This window comes from Chiloscyllium plagiosum, unplaced genomic scaffold (assembly GCF_037043375.1).
Source record: "Chiloscyllium plagiosum isolate Xiang-an unplaced genomic scaffold, Cpla_swu_hap1 HiC_scaffold_20, whole genome shotgun sequence".
Taxonomy (NCBI): Eukaryota; Metazoa; Chordata; class Chondrichthyes; order Orectolobiformes; family Hemiscylliidae; genus Chiloscyllium; species Chiloscyllium plagiosum.
The window spans coordinates 43618524-43642233 of NW_028270158.1; the positions used below are offsets into that span (position 1 = coordinate 43618524).

General features: G+C 40.2%; 2 protein-coding genes across 3 annotated transcripts; one reads left to right on the top strand and one right to left on the bottom strand.

Annotated features, from left to right (window-relative positions):
* Positions 1 to 11: 11 nt before the first annotated feature.
* Positions 12 to 12981, bottom strand: slc25a17l (solute carrier family 25 member 17-like). 2 transcript variants are annotated; one of them, XM_043711430.2, is made up of 9 exons: positions 12253 to 12981; positions 10377 to 10437; positions 8348 to 8414; positions 7421 to 7494; positions 3051 to 3167; positions 1437 to 1582; positions 1142 to 1237; positions 971 to 1053; positions 12 to 817 (listed from the first exon to the last, which is right to left on the bottom strand). In XM_043711430.2, the coding sequence occupies exons 1-9, from the start codon at positions 12319 to 12321 to the stop codon at positions 670 to 672; spliced, it is 861 nt and encodes a 286-aa protein (XP_043567365.1). In that variant the 5' UTR covers positions 12322 to 12981; the 3' UTR covers positions 12 to 669. The 2 variants fall into 2 exon arrangements, with proteins under 2 accessions (XP_043567365.1, XP_043567363.1); XM_043711428.2 differs by having other exon boundaries at positions 7421 to 7575; positions 12253 to 12966.
* Positions 12982 to 14205: 1224 nt separating this feature from the next.
* On the top strand, positions 14206 to 18989 carry anks4b (ankyrin repeat and sterile alpha motif domain containing 4B). The gene is made up of 2 exons (XM_043711424.2): positions 14206 to 16136; positions 17864 to 18989. Exons 1-2 carry the CDS (start codon positions 15973 to 15975, stop codon positions 18987 to 18989), a joined length of 1290 nt encoding a protein of 429 aa, XP_043567359.1. The 5' UTR covers positions 14206 to 15972.
* The last annotated feature ends 4721 nt before the right edge of the window (positions 18990 to 23710 follow it).

A 23710-nucleotide genomic window follows, 5' to 3' on the forward strand; every position in this document is an offset into this window, starting at 1 on the left:
TTCCCCAGCCATGGAAACACTTATTTATTTAATTTCAATAATGTACAACTTCCATAGATAACTTCTCTAATTTGTGGAAATAATAGTCTACGTACAGTAACAATCAAGCATCTCCGAGCTGAGAGCCAGCATGTTTTATTCATTCCCCTTTTATTAACAATATCCACCTTAACACTGAAAACTAGCACTCCATGGAAGTTCTTCACTACAACTCCATTTCAGTCACTGGGTTGAACTACCTCCAGAGACATGTAACAAAAATGTAACTTAGAAATACAGAGCCAGTGTCACAAATTACATTCATTCTGACTGGAAACATCATCTTAAAGTGCACACTTTTTCACCCAACACCCACAACCAAGTTTTGTCCTGTATACAAACAGAATTCCTCCATTCTTCCAGCCTTGTTGCCCTGGGTAAAATGTAAATTAGCCTCATGGCTGCAGTATATATCATTCTGTCTTTGAAAGTACTTTGAGCTTTCAGTATTTGTGTTTCACAATCTTGCAATGGCTTTGCAAACTAAATATAATGGCTTCTCATTTAATTGTGCAGTTTTCTCCATTGTTAACACATCATTTCAAGGAACAAGATGATATTACCCAGCCTTACTACCTGTTGTGCAATGGTCTCCCTGCAGCTCACAGGTCAGCATTTTAAATTGTTGACTTAGCGTTTGGCCATTTTAGATAATCCCATGATTTTGAAAGTAATCCCTGCAATCCTCTCGTAGACCAGGAACATTAGAGCAGCAGTACAAACAGTTTGAAGAAGTTTGGCTTCAAGACCCTTGTAAAGTCCTGGGAAACCACCTTTTCTGTTAACAAGAAGAAAAATCGATCTTAAAAATGTTAATTGTATGAAATTTATGGAAAATTAGAGACTGTGTTTGAAGTGGTTAATAACTTGAGAAAGAGCAGTGTAAAAATAAATGCTGTAAATCAGATTAATGTCTTAGGCTGACTCTTACTTTAGTCTTTCGGATATCAGACTAATAACCTTATGGGCACTCTCCTGAAATGTACTTTGTGACTTCCTTTTATTTGGTTCAAACTGCAAAAGAAAGAGGGGAGATAAAGCTAAAAAAAAAATACATTTGTATGACTGGTGAATATTTGACCCCATTATTTGAGGTCCATACCCGTAGTATAGCCTGCACAATCTGCAAAGGGTAGGTCACTGTTGTGGCAATCGCTTTTGCTATGGCTCCAATCATAAATATTTCCCAGGATGGTATCTGCAGAGAGATTTATCACATCTGTTAAAGGTTTTCTGTTGTTATTAACCAGCAGAATTTCAAAAGAACATGTCTTTAAATCAGTTCAAGATTAAAATCAGTTCAAAGAAGGAAACCTTAACTATGATTCTGTTAATGAAACACAATTGCTCAAACAACAAGACCACAAACTGGAAAGTGATAAACCCCCTGCACTTACCCGTCTCCCTGCTTTGCCTGCTTTCCGTTTCAAACCCTCGTAAAACATGAACTGGATTCCAGGATTACAGACCAAGATAAGGGATGGTAGGATTCCATTCCAGAGGGTTCCCACACCTTCATTTGTGATGATCTGTTGGAAAGCGTCTGAAGAGAAAGATACAGTTAAATTTGACTACACTATTGCTCCAACATACCCACCACACTTTTATTACAACCTCCTCCCAACCCCATCCCCAAATAGCCAGTAATCTTCCTCAGTAAGGCACAGCTACACCATGCCATGTAGTGAAGATATCTTCAACATTGAATTCTACATATCATATGGCATAGACAGATCAACCAATCCATGCTGGTATTTTTTTGCTACTCAAGGCTCTTTCCATCCTTCCTCATCTAATACTTACCTTTGGCTTCTATTCCTTTCTCCCTCTGTTTATTATGTTCCCCTTTAAAGTGCCTGTATAATTTTCCCCAGCCACTCCTTATCACAACGAGTTACATATTCTTACTATTGTCTGGGTAAAGAAGTTTTTCTGGAATTCCCTATTTGATTTCTGAACTATCTTTTGTTGATAGTTTTGCTTCCTTCCCCCCCCCCCCCATTAGGTAGATACTGTACACTGTTAACTCAAAGAAATCCTTCATTATTTCAAAGACCTGTAGTAGTGTGCCCACTTCCCCTAATACAGACAATTAGAAGAGGACTTAACAGGTTAATATTAATTTGGATTGTAAGCTTAGAATTCAACTAAACCAAAGAGAAGGAAAACAGCGCTCAGATTTACCTTGTCGATGGGTGAGGGTCACTTGGAGTACTGTCCCCTCCACCACCATCTACCCAACAACAACCCTTGTGTTATTCAATCCCTTAGTTAAATGCTGTAAATATTACTCTTTTTAAAGAAGTTATTTACCAGGTATTTTAATATTTGAAATGTACTAGCTTTAGCTAAGCCATTTTTAGTGTTACATTCTCATCGAGTTGTCCACACTGTTCTCAATCCCAATCAGGGATAACTAGCAACAATGTCTGTAGTAAGGAAAAAGGACAGAATCACAAAAACTCTCTGCCAACTCATCACGTGGAATTTTGGGCAGGCTGTGAGCCATAACTTTGGTAGTGGAAGGTGGTTGTAATTTTTCCCTTTCCAAAAGCAAAAATTTGACTATAAGCTACTGTTATTTATTCTACTCTGTCTAACCAGAATGAAAGTTCTACTGAAAATTAGGAAAAGCTTTGAAGACAAAATTGCATATTCTGACTAGTTTCCAGAGTTTGGTCAATGTGAAAGAATTTTCATATAGCATTGTACGATGGTTTGGGGAGGGTATGAGAATCCCAACTTCAATGTTTCTTAATGTTTACAGATCAAATTCTAAAGATTTTAAACTAAAATGGACTAGTGTAAATAATGACTTTTTATACCATTACACTCGCTTCCTTTCATGAATCTGACAATTTAACAGCAAATGGTTCCATTTCCTTTTTGTACCTAACATACATGCGCATCCTATTTATAAGTAACTCAGTACTTATTGTTCTTTGTATTTCTAAATGCTAATGCAGAAATTAGCTCGTGAAGACAGTTCATTTAACAGTGGGAAGACTCACCAAGAATACCTTTGTACTCAGTCTTGTGGATATCCTCCTTTCTAAACTTTGCTCCTTGCAGCTTCAATCTTGTGTTGACTACCCACATTGGTGTCGTTAGGAAAACATTAGTAGCACCTGATGAAACAAAATGTATGGTTTCAAAATGTCCTTATTTGACAGTCCTTCAATAAACACAGGTTGGTCATTGTATGCTAATGTACATAGTTTGCATTTACAGGAATGGGCTTTTTCTATTATACAAGAATCAATTTTGATGACTGTTTTAATTTAGACAATGTTGAGAGTTGTTGCAAAAATTTGAATTAATTTCAAAATAGATTAAACGAGCAAACAATTGTATTGTTTCCTTTCTTTGCTATGTCATAAGATGATAAGCAATAGGATCAGGAGTGGGCCATTCTAGAACATAGAACATAGAAGAATACAGCGCAGTACAGGCCCTTTGGCCCTCGATGTTGCGCCGATCCAAGCCCACCTAACCTATACTAACCCACTATCCTCCATATACCTATCCAATGCCCGCTTAAATGCCCATAAAGAGGGAGAGTCCACCACTGCTACTGGCAGGGCATTCCATGAAGTTACGACTCGCTGAGTGAAGAACCTACCCCTAACTTCAGTCCTATATCTACCCCCCCTTAATTTAAAGCTATGCCCCCTTGTAATACCCGACTCCATACGCGGGAAAAGGTTCACACTGTCAACCCTATCTAACCCCCTAATCATCTTGTACACCTCAATCAAGTCACCCCTAAACCTTCTTTTCTCTAATGAAAACAGCCCCAAGTGTCTCAGTCTTTCCTCATACGATCTTCCTTCCATACCAGGCAACATCCTGGTAAACCTCCTCTGCACCCGTTCCAGTGCCTCCACATCCTTCCTATAGTATGGCGACCAAAACTGCACACAATATTCCAGATGCGGCCGCACCAGAGTCTTATACAACTGCATCATGACCTCAGGACTCCGGAACTCAATTCCTCTACCAATAAAAGCCAGTACGCCATATGCCTTCCTCACCGCACTATTTACCTGGGTGGCAACTATCAGAGATCTGTGTACATGGACACCAAGATCCCTCTGCTCATCCACACTACCAAGTATCCGACCATTAGCCCAGTACCCCATCTTTTTGTTATTCTTCCCAAAGTGAATCACCTCACACTTAGCTACATTGAATTCCATTTGCCACCTTTCTGCCCAGCTCTGCAGCTTCTCTATATCCTGCTGTAACCTGCCACATCCTTCCTCACTGTCAACAACTCCTCCGACTTTCGTATCATCCGCAAACTTGCTCACCCAACCTTCTAACCCCTCTTCCAGGTCATTTATAAAAATGACAAACAGCAATGGTCCCAAAACAGATCCTTGCGGAACACCGCTAGTGACGGCACTCCATGAAGAAACTTTGCCATCAACTACTACCCTCTGTCTTCTTCCATCCAGCCAATTCCTAATCCAAACCTCCAACTCACCCTCAATGCCATATCTCCGTATTTTCTGCAGTAGCCTACCATGGGGAACCTTATCAAACGCCTTACTAAAATCCATATATACCACATCTACCGCTTTCCCCTCATCAACCTCCTTCGTCACCTTTTCAAAGAATTCAATAAGGTTTGTGGGGCACGACCTGCCCTTCTGTAAAATAATGTCTGATCTGCCCCAGGCCTCAACTCCTATTTCATGCCAGCTCCTCAGCGCCCTCAACTCCTTGATATTTCAAACATCCGTCTTTAAATACTTTCTGATGTAGCCTGCACAACTCTTTCGTGTGGAGATTTCTGGACATTCACTACCCTCAGAAGAAATTCCTTTGCATCTCATTTTTAAATGAGTGTTCTAGTTTGAGCTACTAGTGCAAACATCTTCTCAATACCTACCCTGTCAAGCCCCCTCAGAAAAATGGATGTTTCAATAAGATTAGCCCTTATTCTTCTAAATTCTACTTAAAGGCTTAACCTGTTTAGCCATTTTTGACAAGTCAACCCCTTAATTCTAGGAGTCAGCCTAATGAATCTTCTAAGACTGTCTCCAATACATCCTTTCTTCAATATGGAGAGCAAAACTGTATGCAGTACTCCAGATGCAGCCTCACTGATGCCCTGTAGAAACAGGACTTTCCTATTTTTAAACTCTGACTCTCTAGTAATAAATGCGAAAATTCTATTTGACTTAATTACTTGCCAAAACGGCATGCTAATGTTTTGTGTTTCATGCACAAGGATACAGAGGTCCCTCAGTGCTGCACATTTTTGGAGTCTCTGTCCATTTAAATAATAGCCTGCATTTTGATACTACTTACCAAAGTGCATCACCTCACATTTTCCTGCATTATACTCCATCTGGCAGCTTTTGCACACTTGTTGGTATGTTGCTATACAATTCAGCTTCCCAAGGAGGCAATTTAGGTCCATAATTCAACAATAAATTATGTTGACTCCCAATATAAATAAAATTTAATGAATAAGATTTTTTGGCACTGACATTTATCTACATTGAAAGGTATTATATAAACATATCTTCCCTATATTTATGTCAGTTCATTGCCTTGGCAGACACTTTTTTTTAGACTATTATAAAATAGGAGTCCCCATCACCTTCAGTATTTATTTTAAGAAATACTCCCCAAAATATCAGTTATAATAAAAGTGATAATGTTATAGTGACAAGTAATCCAGAGATTCAGACTAATGATTTCGGAGACAAATTCAATTAAACACATTTATAATAAAAAGATGGTATCAGCAATAGTGACCATGAAAGTATCAGATATGTAGTCATAAAAACAGTGTTCTTATTTGGTCTGACCTATATGCAACTCCAAGAATACAGCAATGTTGTTGATCTTTGAAATAGTCTATTAAGCCACCTTGATCTCTCGGCCCAATAGCATAGAGTGTATCTATACCAAATGGACTGAGACAGTTTAAAGAAGTGGCTCATCACTGTCTTCAAGGGACATTAGGGATGGTCAATAAATGCCAGTAATGCCTGAAAAGCTGAAGGATGCCTGGCATCTCATTTCCATTTGGAATTTCATCCCCCCATTTGCTTTTCCATTTATCCGAATTGTTAAATAGCTTCTGTTTCCTCAATCCAACTTCAGTTCCATGCAGGAATTCCCCACTCCATGAGGTGGTGATTTATTATTAAAGGAGCATTTGTCTTGAGTCATTATGGCCTTTCTTTAAACCTAATCCATTTCCTCCTGCACTCTCCACATACATGCACATTAAGCAGGCCTGAGGGTCAGGGGTAAGCATCCTGGTTATTTTATTGCCTCAAAAGGCGGGGCCAAGGCAAGAAGAACAAGCCTGCACCCAACTAAGATCAGCTAACTTAGAACAGAATGAGGACATGAATTTGAGACAGTCTTTATCTATAATGCTAAATGCCTCCAATGCTAGATAAAACCAACCAGGAAGTCAGCAAAGCCCTTACTTCATAATTGCCTTACCCAATTACATAAATGACAAGGCCACAACTCCAAAGATCAAGAATTTCACTTTTACTAGTTTTGAGTGTACCCACTGTCTATACATTTCTATACATTTATTTTCAATCTCTTCAGTCCTACAGGCTACCTAATGTCTCATTGTTCAAGTACAGACTTCGTTTCTTTTCAGAACACAGTCATGTGTTGTACCATTTTGACACCTGTTCCAATGCTGGGATGGTACTTTCAGGAATACAAAGAGCAGCTTAGTCTGTTGTGAAGTTGTGCAAAATAGCAGTTACCTTTATTGTTCTACCTTCTGTAAATTTGGGATTGAGTAAGAACTGAGCAGCAGAACTTTGGACAAAGTCTTGTTCACTCGTCACTGACCTACGATGGTTAAACAACACACTAAATTGAAAATTCTCATCCTTGTTTTCAAATTCCTCCATGCTCTTCTCCCATTTCTGTCACTACCTCCAGTCCTATGTCCATTGCTCCAGTGTTGCCATGTCTTCAGCTGCCTGAGTACTACATTCTGAGAAGTGCTCCATAATTTTTTGCCCCTCCCTTTTCTTTTTAAAACACTCTTTAAAACTAACTTTTATCACCAAGCTTTTGGTCATCTGACCTAACATTTCATTTGTGGCTCAGTGTCAGTTTATTTTATAATTCACCTTTGAAGGACAATGGGATGTTTTATTTTGTTAAAGGCACCATAGGAGTACAAGTTGATACTGTTGTTGTCTTTATTTTATCAATGTCTGTCATTACAATTAAGGAATTAAAGCTCAAATTCCAAGAGTGATATTCTATCACAGTTCCCAACTAATCAGGAATCAAGCACAGGAATATCTAAAATTTAGCAATTCAAACATATTGGCATATATCCATATTTGGCATTGCAATCCCGTTAAGCACTCTCTACCTGCAATGCAACCCATCAGCAGATCTTTGCCTGGCGTGGCACGAGCATTACCCTTCACCAGCATCGATTTCAGGCTGTTGAATGTGTAGAAATAAACAAAGTTTGAACAGCAAACACTAGAAATAACAGGGAACCATCCACGGTATAGAGCTGATCTGAAACAGAAAAGAGAGTTTCAGCATTCTGTGCTGACATTGTGAATTTCTCTGAGCAATTCACACCAGCACGTATTTAGTAATTAATAGCTTCTGAACAATTGGGAAATTACACACTTCAATTTGCAACATACTCAGTGAGCAGAACAAGTAAACCTGCAAATGCATTACTTAATTTCTTTTTATTTAAAATCATTAAGTTCAATGATTCTATTAAAGTTCTATTATTTTGAACTGGAACCCATTTATGAAGGTGAACCAGCATCAAGAAGAAGGAAAAAAGGGGATTTGGAATTTTCTGCACATATTTCCTACAGAAAACGTGACTGTCTTATAAAGGTGACAGATCTTAAACAGCAAAACCCGTCAGCTCTTCTCCAATGCCAGATGGCCCATTGTTTTACTTTGAATGACCAACAAGTTATATTTTAAAGTTTTTAATATTTTTAAATGTTTAAATTACCTTAATACAAAATAAACCACCATATTTGAACACCATTTTTTCTGGAAACCTAAATTTCCAGTAATCATAAGTTGCACTCTGGTATAAGACATTGCCTGGTAAACATCACTTACAGAACAAATATATTGAATAATACAGCATTTAAAAAATCAGCTGTCTTTAAACCAACCTATATAAGCAAAAGCGAGAAAGGAAAAGAAAAAGAAGCCAAGCTAAAGACGTGTGGTGGGGGGTGTGATGGAGGACATAAACACCAAGGTGGACCAGTAGGGTCGAGTTTGTTTGTGCTGTAAATTATGTAATACTCACAATCCTTCCTCTTTCACAATTTCCGCCAATATCACAGGCGTGGAGCTGGATTTACGTTTTTCATCAACTAAAGTAAACAGGAAAAATGATGGCAGTTGAAATCGAATTATTATTGTTGTTATTATTAATAATAAACTTTTAGGTTCTTTTCCCAAGGTTTCACACACAAGATGCAATTCGCACACACCAACTTCTGCAAACAGCTGAAGGTTATTAAAGCCTGTACAAGCTAGATGACCCCTTTGACCCTCTTTGCAGGCGAGCAAAGTCAAGTCAAAAGAGGCCCCAAACAAAGGAAACACAGCCCCTTTATACAGGTCAGTTGGTAATGCTCACAGGTACACTGGCCACTCCCACCTCATAACCAGATGTTACCCCAGGTACAATGGTAGGATGAGGTCATCCTTAAAATAATGTAAATGTCCTAATCCTGGGGAATCATTATGCAAACGATTTCCTGACTCACGGATTCCTCAAGACAATGTCAGTGTGATATGTTCTAGCTTTGGGGATGGCTATGAAAGCATTTCTGAATGGAAGGGACTGAATGAGAGTTTAATTTGATAATAGTAGGAGAGTAGTGGTAAGTGGCTGCCCAAACGAAGTGTGAGTCATCCACATTCCTGCATGAATGTCGCCCCCACCCACTTCCAGAATGTTCAGTTTCTTGGAGAAAGACAATACAGTTTAACCCTTTAACATTACATTAATGTCCAGAGTGCTCTGCTCCACAAGGATATAAATCATTACATCCTTGAAGGGCTCTTGCCTGAAAAGTCGATTCTCCTGCTCCTTGGATGCTGCCTGACCTGCTGTGCTTTTCCAGCACCACACTCTCGCCTGTAAATCATTACACCAAACTCAGTAAAAGTACATTTACATCATTATATTCACTGGTGTCCAAGTTTCTCTTTAGCATCAGAATATTAATTCACAATTTGACAGCTTATCTACATTAGGCAGCCCATGTTTATTTTATTAAAAGAGGTAGTGGTGTTGGTTTCTGATGGCAATCAAGGAATTGAGTCTTGCCCTCCAGATGGGCAGGAAGGGCCAGGACGCCAGACTAATGTTTAAGCAAAAACTAGATTGTATCGTGGGGTGATGATAAGGCCAATGTTTTAAAAACATAAGATCAGAAGGACCTCTTTTATTCAAATCAATCTTATGATTGAGAGATGGCCAAGGAAGCAAATGGAATGTTGCAAAAAAGTAGATGTGTACTTAATTTATTAGTGAAACTAGAAAACTATTAGTAAATAATTAATCGGGTGCATCTGGACAAGAATCAAAGCTTTATCTGTTTTTCTGAAATTAACTCTTTCAACCCACTATCCATATTGAGATCCTCATTTCACTTTCAAACACCCATATGATGCTGCATAATACAGTCATCTCAGTAAGCCCTCTAAGCACTATGACCATATTTCCAAATCTTCAATCATTGACCAAAGTCCTCATTTCACTGCAGCCCTGCCATCAGGAATACCAACTAAATTCTGAAATTCAGTTACCCCAAAACAGGAAGCCTGGGTTAATTAATTGTTTTTTTTTTAAATAGATAACCTTATTAAGGTTTTCAAAACCAAGAATGTTAGAAATAGATCATCCATGATGTATTTTAATAGTAAAGCAGGCTGGAGTAATCGAATGGCCTGCTGCTGTTCCTGAAATTCTTCACTTGATACCTTCCCTCTGTTTTCTTTTGAATTGGTTGCTTGGCCTTGCTCTTTAACTCTGTCTACCTTGGTATCCATTTAATACTAAAAACATGTAAAAACCTTTGGTGCACCATTCCAACATGGTCAAAGCCATATAAAACACAAATTATTGTTGTGAATAATAAATTTTTTGGAATACTTTAATCAAAAATGTTAAGATAAGCAAAATTATAAAAACCTCAAATTTCACCAACACAGCAGCACATAGCTTTCTAATTCTATAGTGCATATAAATAAATAATGTAAATAGCGTATTTTACGATAGCAACTTTAGGCTCACCATAAATACGTTTATTTATAATTCCTACCTTGAAGTCGAATCCTTGCAGTGTCCAAAGGGAAGAATGTTGTTGTAGCAGTCAGACTACCCTGCAGAAAATAAAAAGGTGAGGCAGTAGAAGTGTTAATCTGCAATTTCCAAAGAGGCATATAACAGTAATTAGAAGAGGGACTGCTGGCAAGTATTCTTCCCCCTAGTCCAAAGACACTGATCTGGCCCAGCTAACCCCAACCCAATAGCATTGAATCTTTAGGAGGATATCCCACCTGACGATTTTCAAAACTCTGCTAAAATCAGTTATGTCCTGGAGTTCCTAGTTGACAGGATCACAGACTAAACTTAGTTTCAATAACTGGAATCAAACAAAAGTAAGCCCCACTCTAGTGGTCATAAAGCATTTTCTAAAAGGCAGGTTTTTAATCAGGATGTGAGGCTACACTAGTGCTTCCTGCCATTTTAGTGTTAGAATAAACAAAGATTGTAATGTGTATTACAAGAAGTATTTCAATTAAGACCAAAACATAATTAATACAACATCCACTTGTCACTTGATGACTTGTTTGAAACAGGGTGAGGAGAGGCCTCATAAGGGTCATCTCACTGATACAACATCTTCCAATTACAAAGTTCCTTCCAGTCGATGAAGTATGTCTTATGTATAATCATTGTTACGTATGGCAGCCAAATTGTGCACATCAGTGGGAATCAGTTATTGGTGATGATAAATGTTCTTCAGGACACTCCCTTCCCTACTTGCTGGTGAAGCTACTGTATCAACCTGCAAGATCCCAGGGACACTCACTTTGATGTGCCAGCTGAAATAAAGAATCTCCAACATCAGCAACACGAATACTCTGCTGGACAACTTGCTTCAGGGGTGAGTGTTGCCACAGAGTGAAAGCAGTTACTCCGTTGTACTAATGGGCCCTTAATGAAATTCACTCCTTACTTAAAACAAAAGTATAACAGAAAAAAAATGAAGAAAACATTTGAGACCAAGCCCTTATATAGTTGCAGTAGACAGGGATGATATTATGGAAGTGATTGATATAATTATTGCATTTCAAACTGATGACAGGCTCAAACCATAAAGATTGGTACCTTCATCGAAAAGCTAGTTGCAAAAACATTTTATTGTCACTCTACAAGAAGGAAAATCACATGAAAACATTCAATCGCAGGGGAGCTAACAGAGACGCCAATGTTTCCACAGCCTCTTCAGAGCGACAGAAAGGCTCTGAAGTTCTACAATAGGAAAATGTTGAGGGAAATGTGAGTTAGATTAACGGGGCGGGGAACAAGTGAGACAGACACTCAACCGTGGGGTTATTTCCAAAGATTTGAGATGCACTAAACCCTGTGCCACTGAAGCCAGAATGAATCAGCAGGAGAGCCTGCTCCAAACAGGAGACTGAGAACACAGCAAGTCAGGCAGCATCAGGAGGCGGAGAAATCGACGTCCGGGTGTGACCCTTCCCCAGTTGACCCAGAAGCCTCTCTCTTACACACCTTGGAAGAGCTTTATCAAGCGTTCTCTTTCAAGTGCTTTTTTTTTAATTCTGAGGGCAGATTTAACCTAAATCTGCACTGAACGGGCGGGGACGTTTAGCTCATCACAGAGCGCCACAATGACTGGGTTTAACATTGACAAATCCAACCAGACAAACTGGTTGTTGACATTGCTCACTCTTGGTGCTCACATGTCAAACTCAGAGCATTCAACAGAACATTGCAAGGAACACTGGGCTAAATCTTAAACCGGCCGGGGTGACCCGAAGAAAGAACTTAGCTTCCAGTTTTCACCCAACTCACTCTCGGCGAGATTTGTGGTTCTAATTGACGTGCCTGATTCAGTGTATCCACAGTAAAGATTTGTTTAAACTCTGGGTCATCTCACAACTTACCACCACCCCAGCCACGGCATGCACGAGTGTCTCGTAGGAAGCAAGAGGAGAGCTGGAAGACCCCTTCATTATTTGTCCGGGAAATGAAGTCAAGATTGTTCACCACGATATGAGGAAAGAGAAACTTCCTCCAACACCGGCTCCACCCACTACAACCAGCCTTGGGAAATACTCTCTGCAGACCCGCGCCCTCTGTTGGAGAAAATGCTCAGATCATCCCAGTTGAGACAGAATTGGGCGATATGCAAACTCATTTAAAATCCGACTATTTGAGGGTTAAAATTGAACCCAGTATATTCCGGTGTAATAACAAACGTTGAACATCCAAAGTGTGGCTGTAGATACATGATTTAGTCATAGACAGTAACAGTAAAAGAACATATGCATGTTCTTCACGCATCCAAAACGAAGGTCTTCCGATCATCATCTATCGAGAGGCTGTTAACTTAGAGAATCCCCTTCGTATATAGTTTTTGGTCAAATTGAGTAAATGTTCCAATTTTGCGTTTGGACGAGGCACCTAGGACTGAACAGTGATCAACTAAGAAATACAATTTTTATTCTACCTAGTGTATTGTCCGACTCGAATTTATTTTGTAATATATTTATAGATAATGTATGAATCGTGTATTTTAAAAAAAGCTAGTGACCAAATAAATATAATAGCCAAAGCAATCAAAAAACGAACATGAAGATCCTTTGGCATCTTCCAACAATGTGGCAAATTGTCCACAGATCTCCTGTTATCAAAATCAGGATAAATCCCCAACACGCCCAATTATTACCCTGGATCATCAGTAAAGTGATAGGAGTGTCATCAACACTGCTATCAAGCAGTGCATCAGGCAACTCAGCCACTGTGTTCTGCCACTCAGCTCCTGACTTCATTTGAGCCTTAGTTCAAATATGGATAAAAGAGCCGCATTCCAGAGGTGAGGTGAGAGTGACTGACCTTGACATTACTGCAACATTTGATCAAATGGAAATCAGGGAGAGAGCACGCCACTGGTTGGAGTCATCTCTGGCATAAAGGAAGATGGTTGCGATTTTTGGAGATCAGTCATCTTAGCTACAGTACATCTCTGCAGTTCCTCCGGGCAGTGTCCTAAGCCCACCATCTTCATCTGTTTCATCAATGGCTTTCTCTCAGTCATTAGGTCAGAAGTGGGGATGTTGTTGATGATTGCACAATGTTCAACATCATTCATGATTCCTTAAATACTGAAACAGTCCATATTCAAATGCAACAAGAGGTGGACAATATACAGGTTTGGGCTGACAAGTGGCAAATATTTGTGCCACATAAATGCCAGCCAATGATCATCTCTAACAAGATAGAATCTAATCATTACCCTTTGACATTCACTGGCATAAACCCTATTGAATTGTCCACTGTTAATACCCTGGGGTTACTACTCATCAGAAACTGAACTGGACAAGCCATATAAATACAGGGGCTACAAAAACAGGTCAGAGGGTAGGAATATTGCAGCAATTAACTCACCTCCTGATTCCTCAATGTCTCTCCATCATCAACAAGGCACTAGTCAGGAGTATGATGGAATATTCCCCACTTATCTGGATGGGTGAATGTCAACAATATTCAAGAAGCTCAAAACCATCCAGGGCAAAGCAGCCCATTTGATTGGCACCGTACCCACAAACTTTCAGTTGCTCCACCACCAACACTCAGTAGCTGCATTGTGTACCATCTCTAAGATGCACTGCAGAAATACAAGAAGGCTCTTTAGACTGTACCTTCCAACCCAAGATCAATATGATCTAGCAATACAAGGGCAGTAAATACATGTAAAAACCACAACCTGGAAGTTCTCCTCCAAGCCAGTCACCATCTTGAAAATATGTTACCATCCCTTCACCAGTCCAAATCCTAGATCTCCCTCCCTAACAGAATTGTGGGTCTATTTACAGCACATGGACTGCATGATTCAGGAAGGCAACTCACCATGACCTTCTCAGCATCTTCCCAATCAGCGATAGGCAATAAATGCCCAGCCAGTGACAACCACATCCCATGAATGGATTTTCTTAAAAAGAAAGCATTGATATCCATTGTTACATTTTCGCTTACGAATCAGAAATGGAATATGCCACATCTGGATTTACCACTCTTCTCACGTGGCTGATGAATTGGGCAGTGGGAAACGTCAGTTTTTTGTGTGTTTAAAAGGTTGCACTTTGGACACTTTAAAAAGTTTGCAGCCTCACCTTTATTTCTTTTTAAAAGACGCAAACGTTGGAGCTCTGAAACAAGACTAACATCAAGAATAAAAAAAAGTTAGGAGTAAGGGCAGATCATTCGGCCCCTTAACCTGTTCCGTCATTCAATGCAAACAGAAAATGTTCTAAGCATATATCAGATCAATGAGCATCTGGAACAAAAAAAATACAAGGTAATGTTCGATCAAAGAGTTAACGAATTATTCATCTATTTTGTTATTTTGCGGGAGATAACAACCGTCTCACACAAGGGCCAGGTTGTTGTAAATTTTGTGACAGGGGTACTTTTAATAATCCCAACAACAGCCAGCACTGGGAGATAAATCACTCTCATCCTCGCACCAATTGATAAGATTAGGAGCGTCAACAACTTGCATTTATGTAACACCGCTCACAACTTTAGTCCGACCAAACTATATCGCAGCTAATTCGTTTTGAATGTAGTCATTATTGCAATGTTGGTGCTCACAACAATATTCACCGAAATTCCATATCTGGTCCTTATCACGTTGCTGTCCGTGGAAACTGTTTCCTCACTAGTGCACGCAATTCAAAAAGTATTTCGCTGGTCGTAGAGAAAAAGGGGGTTTGTGGGAGTCCCAAGGACGTGAAAGTTGCGATATAAATAAATGTCTTCCTTCATGTGTCGATTATAAACTACATTCATTTTCTGTGCCATATTAAGGACTCCTAATTTATTGTGCAACCTCTGAGCGCGTTCGTTTAGTTTGGCATAAACTGAATCTCCCGACGAAATGACTAAATCTGTCTTCAATGGTTCACTGAGCACCCCCTTCCCCCAACAGCCCATCTATCTCTAGCTGCAAGCAGCTCCTTCCAAAAGCGTCTTACTTTCCAGATGAATATCACTAATTTACATTTTGTTTCTCAACCGTAACAATTTATTGCAACTCGAGGACATCGAATGGGAAGAGCATTTCCAGTCTTGACATCAACCTATAATTCAAAGGTCGGTTGGCGTTATACTGTTAATACTCTTTAAGGTCGATCCGCATTTTTAAACAAAAAAGGTACAAATTAAGATGACAAAAAACTGCTGAGGATTTAGTTGTAAGTATTACAGACACAATCGATGCAAAGTAGCATGGTGAAAAAACAAAAACAATTAAAGTATTTATCGGATAAACAATCCAAGGGACAACTGACACATGCAAACACAGATATTCGTTTGCTTTCCAGTTTAGACAAATAAATGGTTCCCTTTTGCACAGGGCAATTTATGCCGAGCAGTATTTAAATTAAATAAATGTTCTCAAGAAACAGGAGGAAGTGACAGGGGAAATAATACCCGATAATCTCGCCAGCTGGCCTGCCTTAAATTTGCAGTTTGTCGAGCGTGGACCTTGTCCCTCATGTCCCACCCTGGGCGGTGCCTCTCCATCTCCGGGTTCGCACTCACTGGCTGCTTCAATCCTGCTGCCACCAGCGCGTGTGAAGGCCAGCCTTAGGATTTGAACCATGACTGACAGGTACCACAAGGCAGCCAGGGATGGCTACCTAGGTCCCTTAAAGGAGGCCACAAAGAGGGACCTGAACAATCCGGATGAGGATGGGATGACCCCGACACTTTGGGCGGCATATCACGGCCATCTGGAGGCCCTGCAGCTCATCTGTAGCAGAGGGTGAGTGCCACAACCTGATTCTTTTATATGACCCTTCATGGGTTTTTTTTAAATATTCACTCTGTTTCAGAGTCAGAGGATTGTAGATTAAGATACACTACAATTGCTTTAAAACATCCAAGCTGAACCGATTTGAGAGTGCTGCACTTTGAGGATGAGTCCTTAAACCAAGGCCCAGGCAGAAGGATGGAAAAGATCCCACTGCTTGAAGGACAGTGGAGCTATCCCGGGTGCTCTGTCCAACATCCTTCTTTAAACATCACAAAGACTATAGTCATTATGTCTTGCTTAACACAAATTGACTATCAAATTTTCTACAGTGGAACAGTGAGTGCACTTCAAAAGGCCCTTCTTTAGTTGAAAGGTTCTTGGAACGTTTTGACTTTGTGAAAGGCTGTACATAAATGCAAGTCATTCATTGTTTATTTGAAGGGGTTTAGTCGTTATTTGGAAACGTTTGTCTTTTGTATTTGCTTCCTAATGTTTCCTTTAATTGAGAACTTATTTTTTAAAAGTGTATTGAAATTATGGACATTGAGAAAACATTGCAGGTTGTCAAAGATCTCAGTTGACAAACTTTTCTTGAACTATTTGTCATTTGGGGAAAAGATCCCAGTACAGAATGAATCCCAATTGATATAAAATAAGGATCTTTAGAATTAAACAGCAGGGGAATCCACAGAAATACAGTATGTTGTAACATTTCAGGGTATGCCTCCCACCAACCTGAGGTGATGTCACAAACCATTAAGATAATGCATGACTGCCTGCACCATTGCTCAAAGTCACCATAAGTACAGATTATTATTCATCACTTTGAAACTTTGCTAAGGGTTCAAAGTGCCAATCACTCCAGTCACATGATTGGGAGAGAGGGAGCAAACAAAACATTTGCAGTATTATAGCGTTGTCAACCACAACCTCATACATCCCAAAGTATTTCATAAATTGAGTACTTTATGAAGTGCAATCACTGTTGTGATGTATGTATCACAGGTGCCAATTTATGCACAGCAAACTCCCACAAAGAGCAATGTAATGATGAGCAGACAATCTGTTTCAGTTATTGATCAAGGAATAAATATTGGCCAGAATTCCAGGAAAAACTCCCCTACTCTCCTTTGAATAGTTTATTGGGATCACTTCTATCCACTTAAGAACACAGAAGGGGCTACCTCTAATATTTTATCCACAGGACTGACACCTCCTGACAGTGCAGACCTCCCTCAGTACTATAATGAAGTGCCCACTTGGATTAAATGCTCAGGTTCTTGGAGTGGACTTGGAACTCACAATGTTCTGACTCAGAGCCGAGTGCCAAAAGCTGGAAGTGATGGATACAGTCTGTTCCACTTGCTGTTAAAAGTGTTGAGTATGTCTGGTAGCATAAGTATTACTTGTCCTGCTCTGTTGGACATGTACCTAGGCTTAGCTTCCAGTATATATTGAGTGAGCTGGTCTTCACCAAGCTACTGTTGGCTTCAGCATCCCATTCAGATCATAGTTTAGATCAGATTTTCCCATGATGTCTTCACTCACTGTCTGAGGTAAAGTATCAAGAATGGCCACTTCGGTCAAGAATCAGGAGGTCATTCACCCAGACCAACTTATACCACCAGTGCTAGGAAAAATATGTAGGAAGATAAAGTTTGAGAGTGTGAAGCAAAAGACTTGCTACATATTGTAAAATCCTGCACTAAGTCAATTCTTTGTGGCTTGTCTTTCAGTGGTGATCCCGATATATGTGACATCTGGGGCAATACACCCTTGCACCATGCTTCAACCAATGGCCACCTTCACATTGTCACTTTCTTGGTTAACTTTGGTGCAAATATTTGGGCTTTGGACAATGACTTCCATTCTGCCATGGATGCCGCTGCCAGTAAGGATCGAATGGAATGTGTCCGCTTCCTGGACACAGCTGCCACCAAGCAAACCGTCATGAATCCGAAACAAGTTGCCAGGTTAAAAGAAAAGGCATTAAAGGATAGCGAGAAACAAATCAAACTGTGTGAAAGACGCAAGAAAAAGCACCAAAATCGGATGAACAAGAAATACAGCCGGGAGATGGAAAGCCAAAACGAAGGTGCTGCTTCAGTACAGAGTGGAACTATATCCAGTGTCAGTGACCTCTCTAAAGTAAGTGACTCACAACACAAAGGTAGCATTTCTTCCATTATCAAAGGATCTCTGCAGAAGAGACTTAAGAAGAAGGATAACAGCAAAAGCTTTACTCAGCAGCAATTAGAAAAGGATGTCATTTTTGTAAGGCAAGAACGAGACAGTGGGAATCGGGCCAATGTACTGGATGTGTTTAATGAACGAGATGAAGAGAATGCAGCCTTTTCTGAGATGAAATCCTCTGACTATGATAATAACTTTGGTCATGAGTCTCTCTTTAATCGCCCCGGACTGGGAAACATGCTGTTCAGAAGGAATTTTGTCCTGGGTTTGAATGTGGAAGAGGAAATGTTCAGCAGTAATGAGGTGGAAGACATTGGTTCCAAATTGCGTAGTCTAGTGTTGAAGCCCAAGGAAGTGTTTCCAGATCTTGAAACATTCAGTAAAGAAGAGGAAGATGATTTGCCCTGGGATGAAGATGATATCGGTTTGGATGATGATGAGCCTGAGACAACACCACTTGAAACCTTCATGGCATCTCAGAATTTGACGGAGTTCATTCCTTTCCTAGCAAGAGAGCAAGTTGGCCTGGACTCCCTCATGCTGTGCACCGACGGAGATCTGAAAAGTATCAATCTGCCACTCGGACCACGGAAAAAGATTATTTCTGCCGTAGAAAGAAGAAAGTTAGTTTTGGAAACACCAAACAACCTAGTGGATACTGTATTGTAAGTATCACTGTTAAAAACCTATAGAACTGTTTGCTATCAATTGTACAAGTTTGTTCTCAATTAATAAGTACTTGTATTAAATACCACTTACTCAGTGCAGCCTTCTCTATCTGGGTGTTCTGCAGTTCAAAGGATGAAAATCATGAATGTGGTAGTTCATTTAAAGTGATTTAGTTAGTAGCACTGTTATCACTGAGTCAGAAAGATGTAAGTTCAAGTCCCACTGCATGAATTGAGTACATAACCAAGACTCACAGTCTACTGAGGAGATTGAATTGTTGTCTTTTGGATGAGAATGTTAAGCTGAGGTCCCGCCTGCCTTCTCAGGTCAATGTAAAAGATGCCAAAGCCACTTTTCAAGTGGAATCTTCATGACTGATTCCGGCCCACCATTTGGCTGACTGGTATTGTATCCGGAAGTGGCTTAGGCAAACTGTTGTCGTTCAGAAAGATGGCGGATCACCACCACTTCCTCAGGGCAGTCAGAGAAATGAAATCATTGTTAGCCTTGCCTGTGATGCCCACATCCCAAAAGTAATAGAGTGATCAAGGTGTACAGCACAGAAACAGACCCTTGGTCCAATTTGTCCATACTGACCAGATATTCTAAATTAATCTAGTCCCATTTGCCAGCACTTGGCCCATATCCCTCTGAATCCTTCCTATTCATATACCCACCCATATGCCTTTTAAATGTTGTAATTGGACCAGCCCCCACCACTTCTTCTGGCAGCTCATTCCATATATGCACCACTCTCTGCATGAAAACGTTGTTCCTAAGGTCCCTTTTAAATCTTTCCCCCTCACTCTAAACCTATGCCCTCTCATTCTGGACTCCCCCACCTGAGGGAAAAGATCCTGTCTATTTACCCTATATATGCCCTCATGATTTTATAAACCTCTGTAAGATCACCCCTCAGCCTTCGACACTCCAGGGAAAACAGCCCCAGTCTATTCAGCCACTCCATGTAGCTCGAATCCTCCAACCCTGGCAACTTCCTTGTAAATCTTTTCTGAATCTTTTCAAGTTTCACAACATCCTTCCTATAGCAGGGAGACCAAAATTGTATGCAGTATTCCAAAAGTGGCCAAACCAATGTCCTGTACAGCTGCAACATGACCTCCCAACTCCTATACTCAATGCACTGACCAATAAAGGAAAGTATTCCAAATGCCTTTGTCACTAGCCTATCTCCCTGCAACTCCACTTTTAAGGAACTATGAACCTGCACTCCAAGGTCTCTTTGTTCTGAAATACTTCCCAGGACCTTCCCATTAAGTATATAAGTCCTGCCCTGATTTACCTTTCCAAGATGCAGCACCTCACATTTATCTAAATTAAATTCCATCTGCCACCCCTCGGCTCATTGGCTCATCTGATCAAGGTCCCATTATACTCTGAGGTAGCCTTCTTCGCTGTCCATTACACCTCCAATTTTGATGTAATCTGCAAACTTATTAACTATAACTCCTATGTTCACATCCAAATCATTTATATAAATGATGAAAAGCAGTGGAACCAGCAGTGATCCTTGTGGCACTCCATTGGTCACAGGCCTCCAGTATGAAAAGCAATCCTCCACCACCACCCTCTGTCTTCTACCGTCGAGCCAGTTCTGTATCCAAATGGCTAGTTCTCCCTGTATTCCATGTGATTTAACCTTGCTAACCAGTCTGCCATTAGGAACCTTGTTGAGTGCTTTACTGAAGTCCATATAGATCACGGAGAGTAAACAATAATTAAAAAAAAGTTGCAACAAATTTTGCCTCTGCTAGGGAGTTTCAGAGGGACAGTCATCTAATGATACTGTGCACTTGATTGTCCATTAAAGCTCCAGCAGATCCTTGACAACCAAGTACTCAGTTTCCTGAGATTGTGAGCTGAAGAAAAACTTTTCTATGAGGCTGAACAGGCTGGGGCTGTTTTCCCTGAAGTGTCGAAGGCTGAGGGGTGACCTTATAGCAGTTTACAAAATTATGAGGGGCATGGATAGGATAAATAGACAAAGTCTTTTCCCTGGGGTGGGGGAGTCCAGAACTAGAGGGCATACATTTAGGGTGAGAGGGGAAAGATATAAAAGAGACTTAACGGGCAACTTTTTCATGCAGAGCGTGGTACATGTATGGAATGAGCTGCCAGAGGAAGTGGTAGAGGCTGATACAATTGCAACATTTAAAAGGCATTTGGATGGGTATATGAATAGGAAGGGTTTCGAGGGATATGGGCCAGGTGCTGGCAGGTGGGACTAGATTGGGTTGGAATATTTGGTCGGCATGGACAGGTTGGACTGAAGGGTCTGAATCCATGCTGTACATCTCTATGACTCTAAGTGTCTCTTGGGGCCTCCCCCTGTAGCTGCGAGGTTGCAATTCATTCAGAAACATGAGGAAAGTCATGAAGTTCATTTGGCAACACCCCATAATATTTTTTTTGTCCAAAACATTCTCCCTCTTTGGCTGTGCTCCAAATCAGAGGTAATGAGAAACCAGATCAAAATTGTCATAACTGAAAGGAAGTCAAAATAGAGTCAAACCAAACGAGGAGCAAATGGAAGGAAGGAAGAGAAGATACAAACTGTGTCAACCTACCGAAGTGTTCAGCCTTTCTGATGTGGTTCAGATAGGGTAATGGGTCATAATAAAACAAAGAGCTGCAGATGCTGACGATCAAAACAAAAACAGAAATTGCTGGTGAGACTTCAGTTGCCTCAGTACTGATGGAGAGTCACCAGACTCAAAACTGTTTAATCCTCACAGATGCTGCCAGACCAGTTGAGTTTCGCCAGCAATTTTTGTAACCAAAAGTCATAATCATAACCAGAAGAAATAGAATGCATCCAAACCTGAGAGAACCATACCAGAATCAATATACAATAGTTAATAACTCATTTCAGTGAGGTGATGTTGACTGCCTTTGACATCAAGGTTGCACTTGACCAAATGTGGCACAAAGGAGTCCTAAACACCAAAGACAAAGAGAATTGATTTCACTCCTTTCTAACACAAAGGGTGATGGTTGTGATTGTTGGATGCTATTTATCTCAGTTCCAAGACATCACTGCAGGAGCTCCATGGAATAATATCCTAAGCCGGACCATCTTCAGCTGCTTCACTGATGACCTTCACTCCATCATAAGAAGTTGGAATGGTTGCTGATTGTTCTGCAATATGCAGCGTCATTTGTGATTTCTCATGCTGAAATGCTGCATGCCGACATGCATTAAGACCTGGACAACATTCAGGCTTGGCGTAATTAGTGACAAGTATCTTCTGCTTCATACAGATGTCAGACAACATTCCCTCTAAGCCTCATGGCAGCTGCTCTAACGTTTCATGTGCAGAGATTGACATGCTGAACTGTATGCTACTTGTACACTTTTTGTGATTTATGCATGAGGATTCCTGTATCCCTCTGGGCTATAGCTTTCTACAGCCTTTCTCCATTCAAATAATATTCAGCTCTTCTATACTTCCAGCTGAAATGCTCAGCCTCACATTATATTTTGTCTGCCAAGTTTTTGCTTCCTCACTCAACCTGTCTATATCCCTCTGCAGACATTTTGTATCATCCTCGCCTTCCCACCTATTTTTGTGTCATACATAACCTTGGCTAAAGTACATTCAATTTCCTCATCCAATGTCTCTATTTTCTTCTACACAGTTTTATTGCTTATCCAGGTTTCTGTGGTGTAGCATCTTACATGTTTTTTCTTTGTTACAATCTTGAGTTTTCTTGTTAACACAAAATTACTTCAGAATTTCTCAATCGTTCTTCTAATTTCTGAATTTCACCTGCCATATTCTGAAAACAGTTGTTAATAAATAGCCAAACATGTCTGCCTGCACTTGTTTCAGTGTTATACAATTCACTTCAATCTTCATTCTAGTTTCTTCTAATGTATACCTTCCAACAGCCTTAGTTTTTGACTTGTTGACTATTCTTAACTGCGAGATTTTAATTGATCTATGATCATTTTTAATGCCTGGTGTAGTAATGAGCATAAAACAAACACCAATCCCACCTGGAGAGCTGTTGGACTCAATATTTTATATACTCTAACAGTCACTGCACTTCAGAAACATGCATATTGGTTTGAAAGCACTTTTCAATGTTTGGGGGCAGTGCTTATTAATTTCTTTTGCTCTTTCTCAGGATGCGGGTGCCACTGGCTATGCCAGCATTCATTGCCAATTTCTAAGCACTCTTGAGAAGATGATGTTGCACCATTTCTTGAACCGCTGCAGTTCTAATGTAGGCACGTTAACTGCGCTGTTAGAGAGGGAGTTCCAACATGTTTTGACACAGTGACACTAAAAGAATGGCAACATGTTTAAATTGGGATTGTCTGTGGCTTGGAGGAGAACCTCAGGTTATGGTGTTTCCATATTTCAGCTGCCACTGTCCTTCTAGATAGCAGAGATCACAGGTTTCAAAGGTGTTGTTGAGGGAGCTACAATGCATCTTATATATAGTACTCGTTGCTGCCACTATGTATTAATGGTGGAGGAGATGAGTAGTGTATGGAATGCCAATCATGTGGACTGCTTTGACTCAGATGGTGATGAGCTTCTTGAGTGTTGTTGAAGCTGCTCCTGTCCAAGCAATGGAGAGTATTCCATCACACTTCTTACTTGTACATTGCAGATGATTGACAGGTATTGTAGAAACAGCAGGTGAGTTACTTCCCATAGAACTCTCAACTCCTGACCTGCCCTTGTAGC

What these genes read in the sequence shown, in the direction of transcription:
- slc25a17l (XM_043711428.2), bottom strand. Translation starts at nt 12,321, where the DNA reads ATGAAGGGGTCTTCCAGCTCTCCTCTTGCTTCCTACGAGACACTCGTG. An exon ending in ATGCCGTGGCTGGGGTGGTG is followed by an intron (nt 10,438 to 12,252) that starts GTAAGTTGTGAG and finishes TATTTTCTGCAG; the next exon opens with GGTAGTCTGACTGCTACAAC. An exon ending in GCTGATGGGTTGCATTGCAG is followed by an intron (nt 3,168 to 7,420) that starts GTAGAGAGTGCT and finishes TTGTTTCATCAG; the next exon opens with GTGCTACTAATGTTTTCCTA.
- anks4b (XM_043711424.2), top strand. Translation starts at nt 15,973, where the DNA reads ATGACTGACAGGTACCACAAGGCAGCCAGGGATGGCTACCTAGGTCCC. An exon ending in CAGCTCATCTGTAGCAGAGG is followed by an intron (nt 16,137 to 17,863) that starts GTGAGTGCCACA and finishes CTTGTCTTTCAG; the next exon opens with TGGTGATCCCGATATATGTG.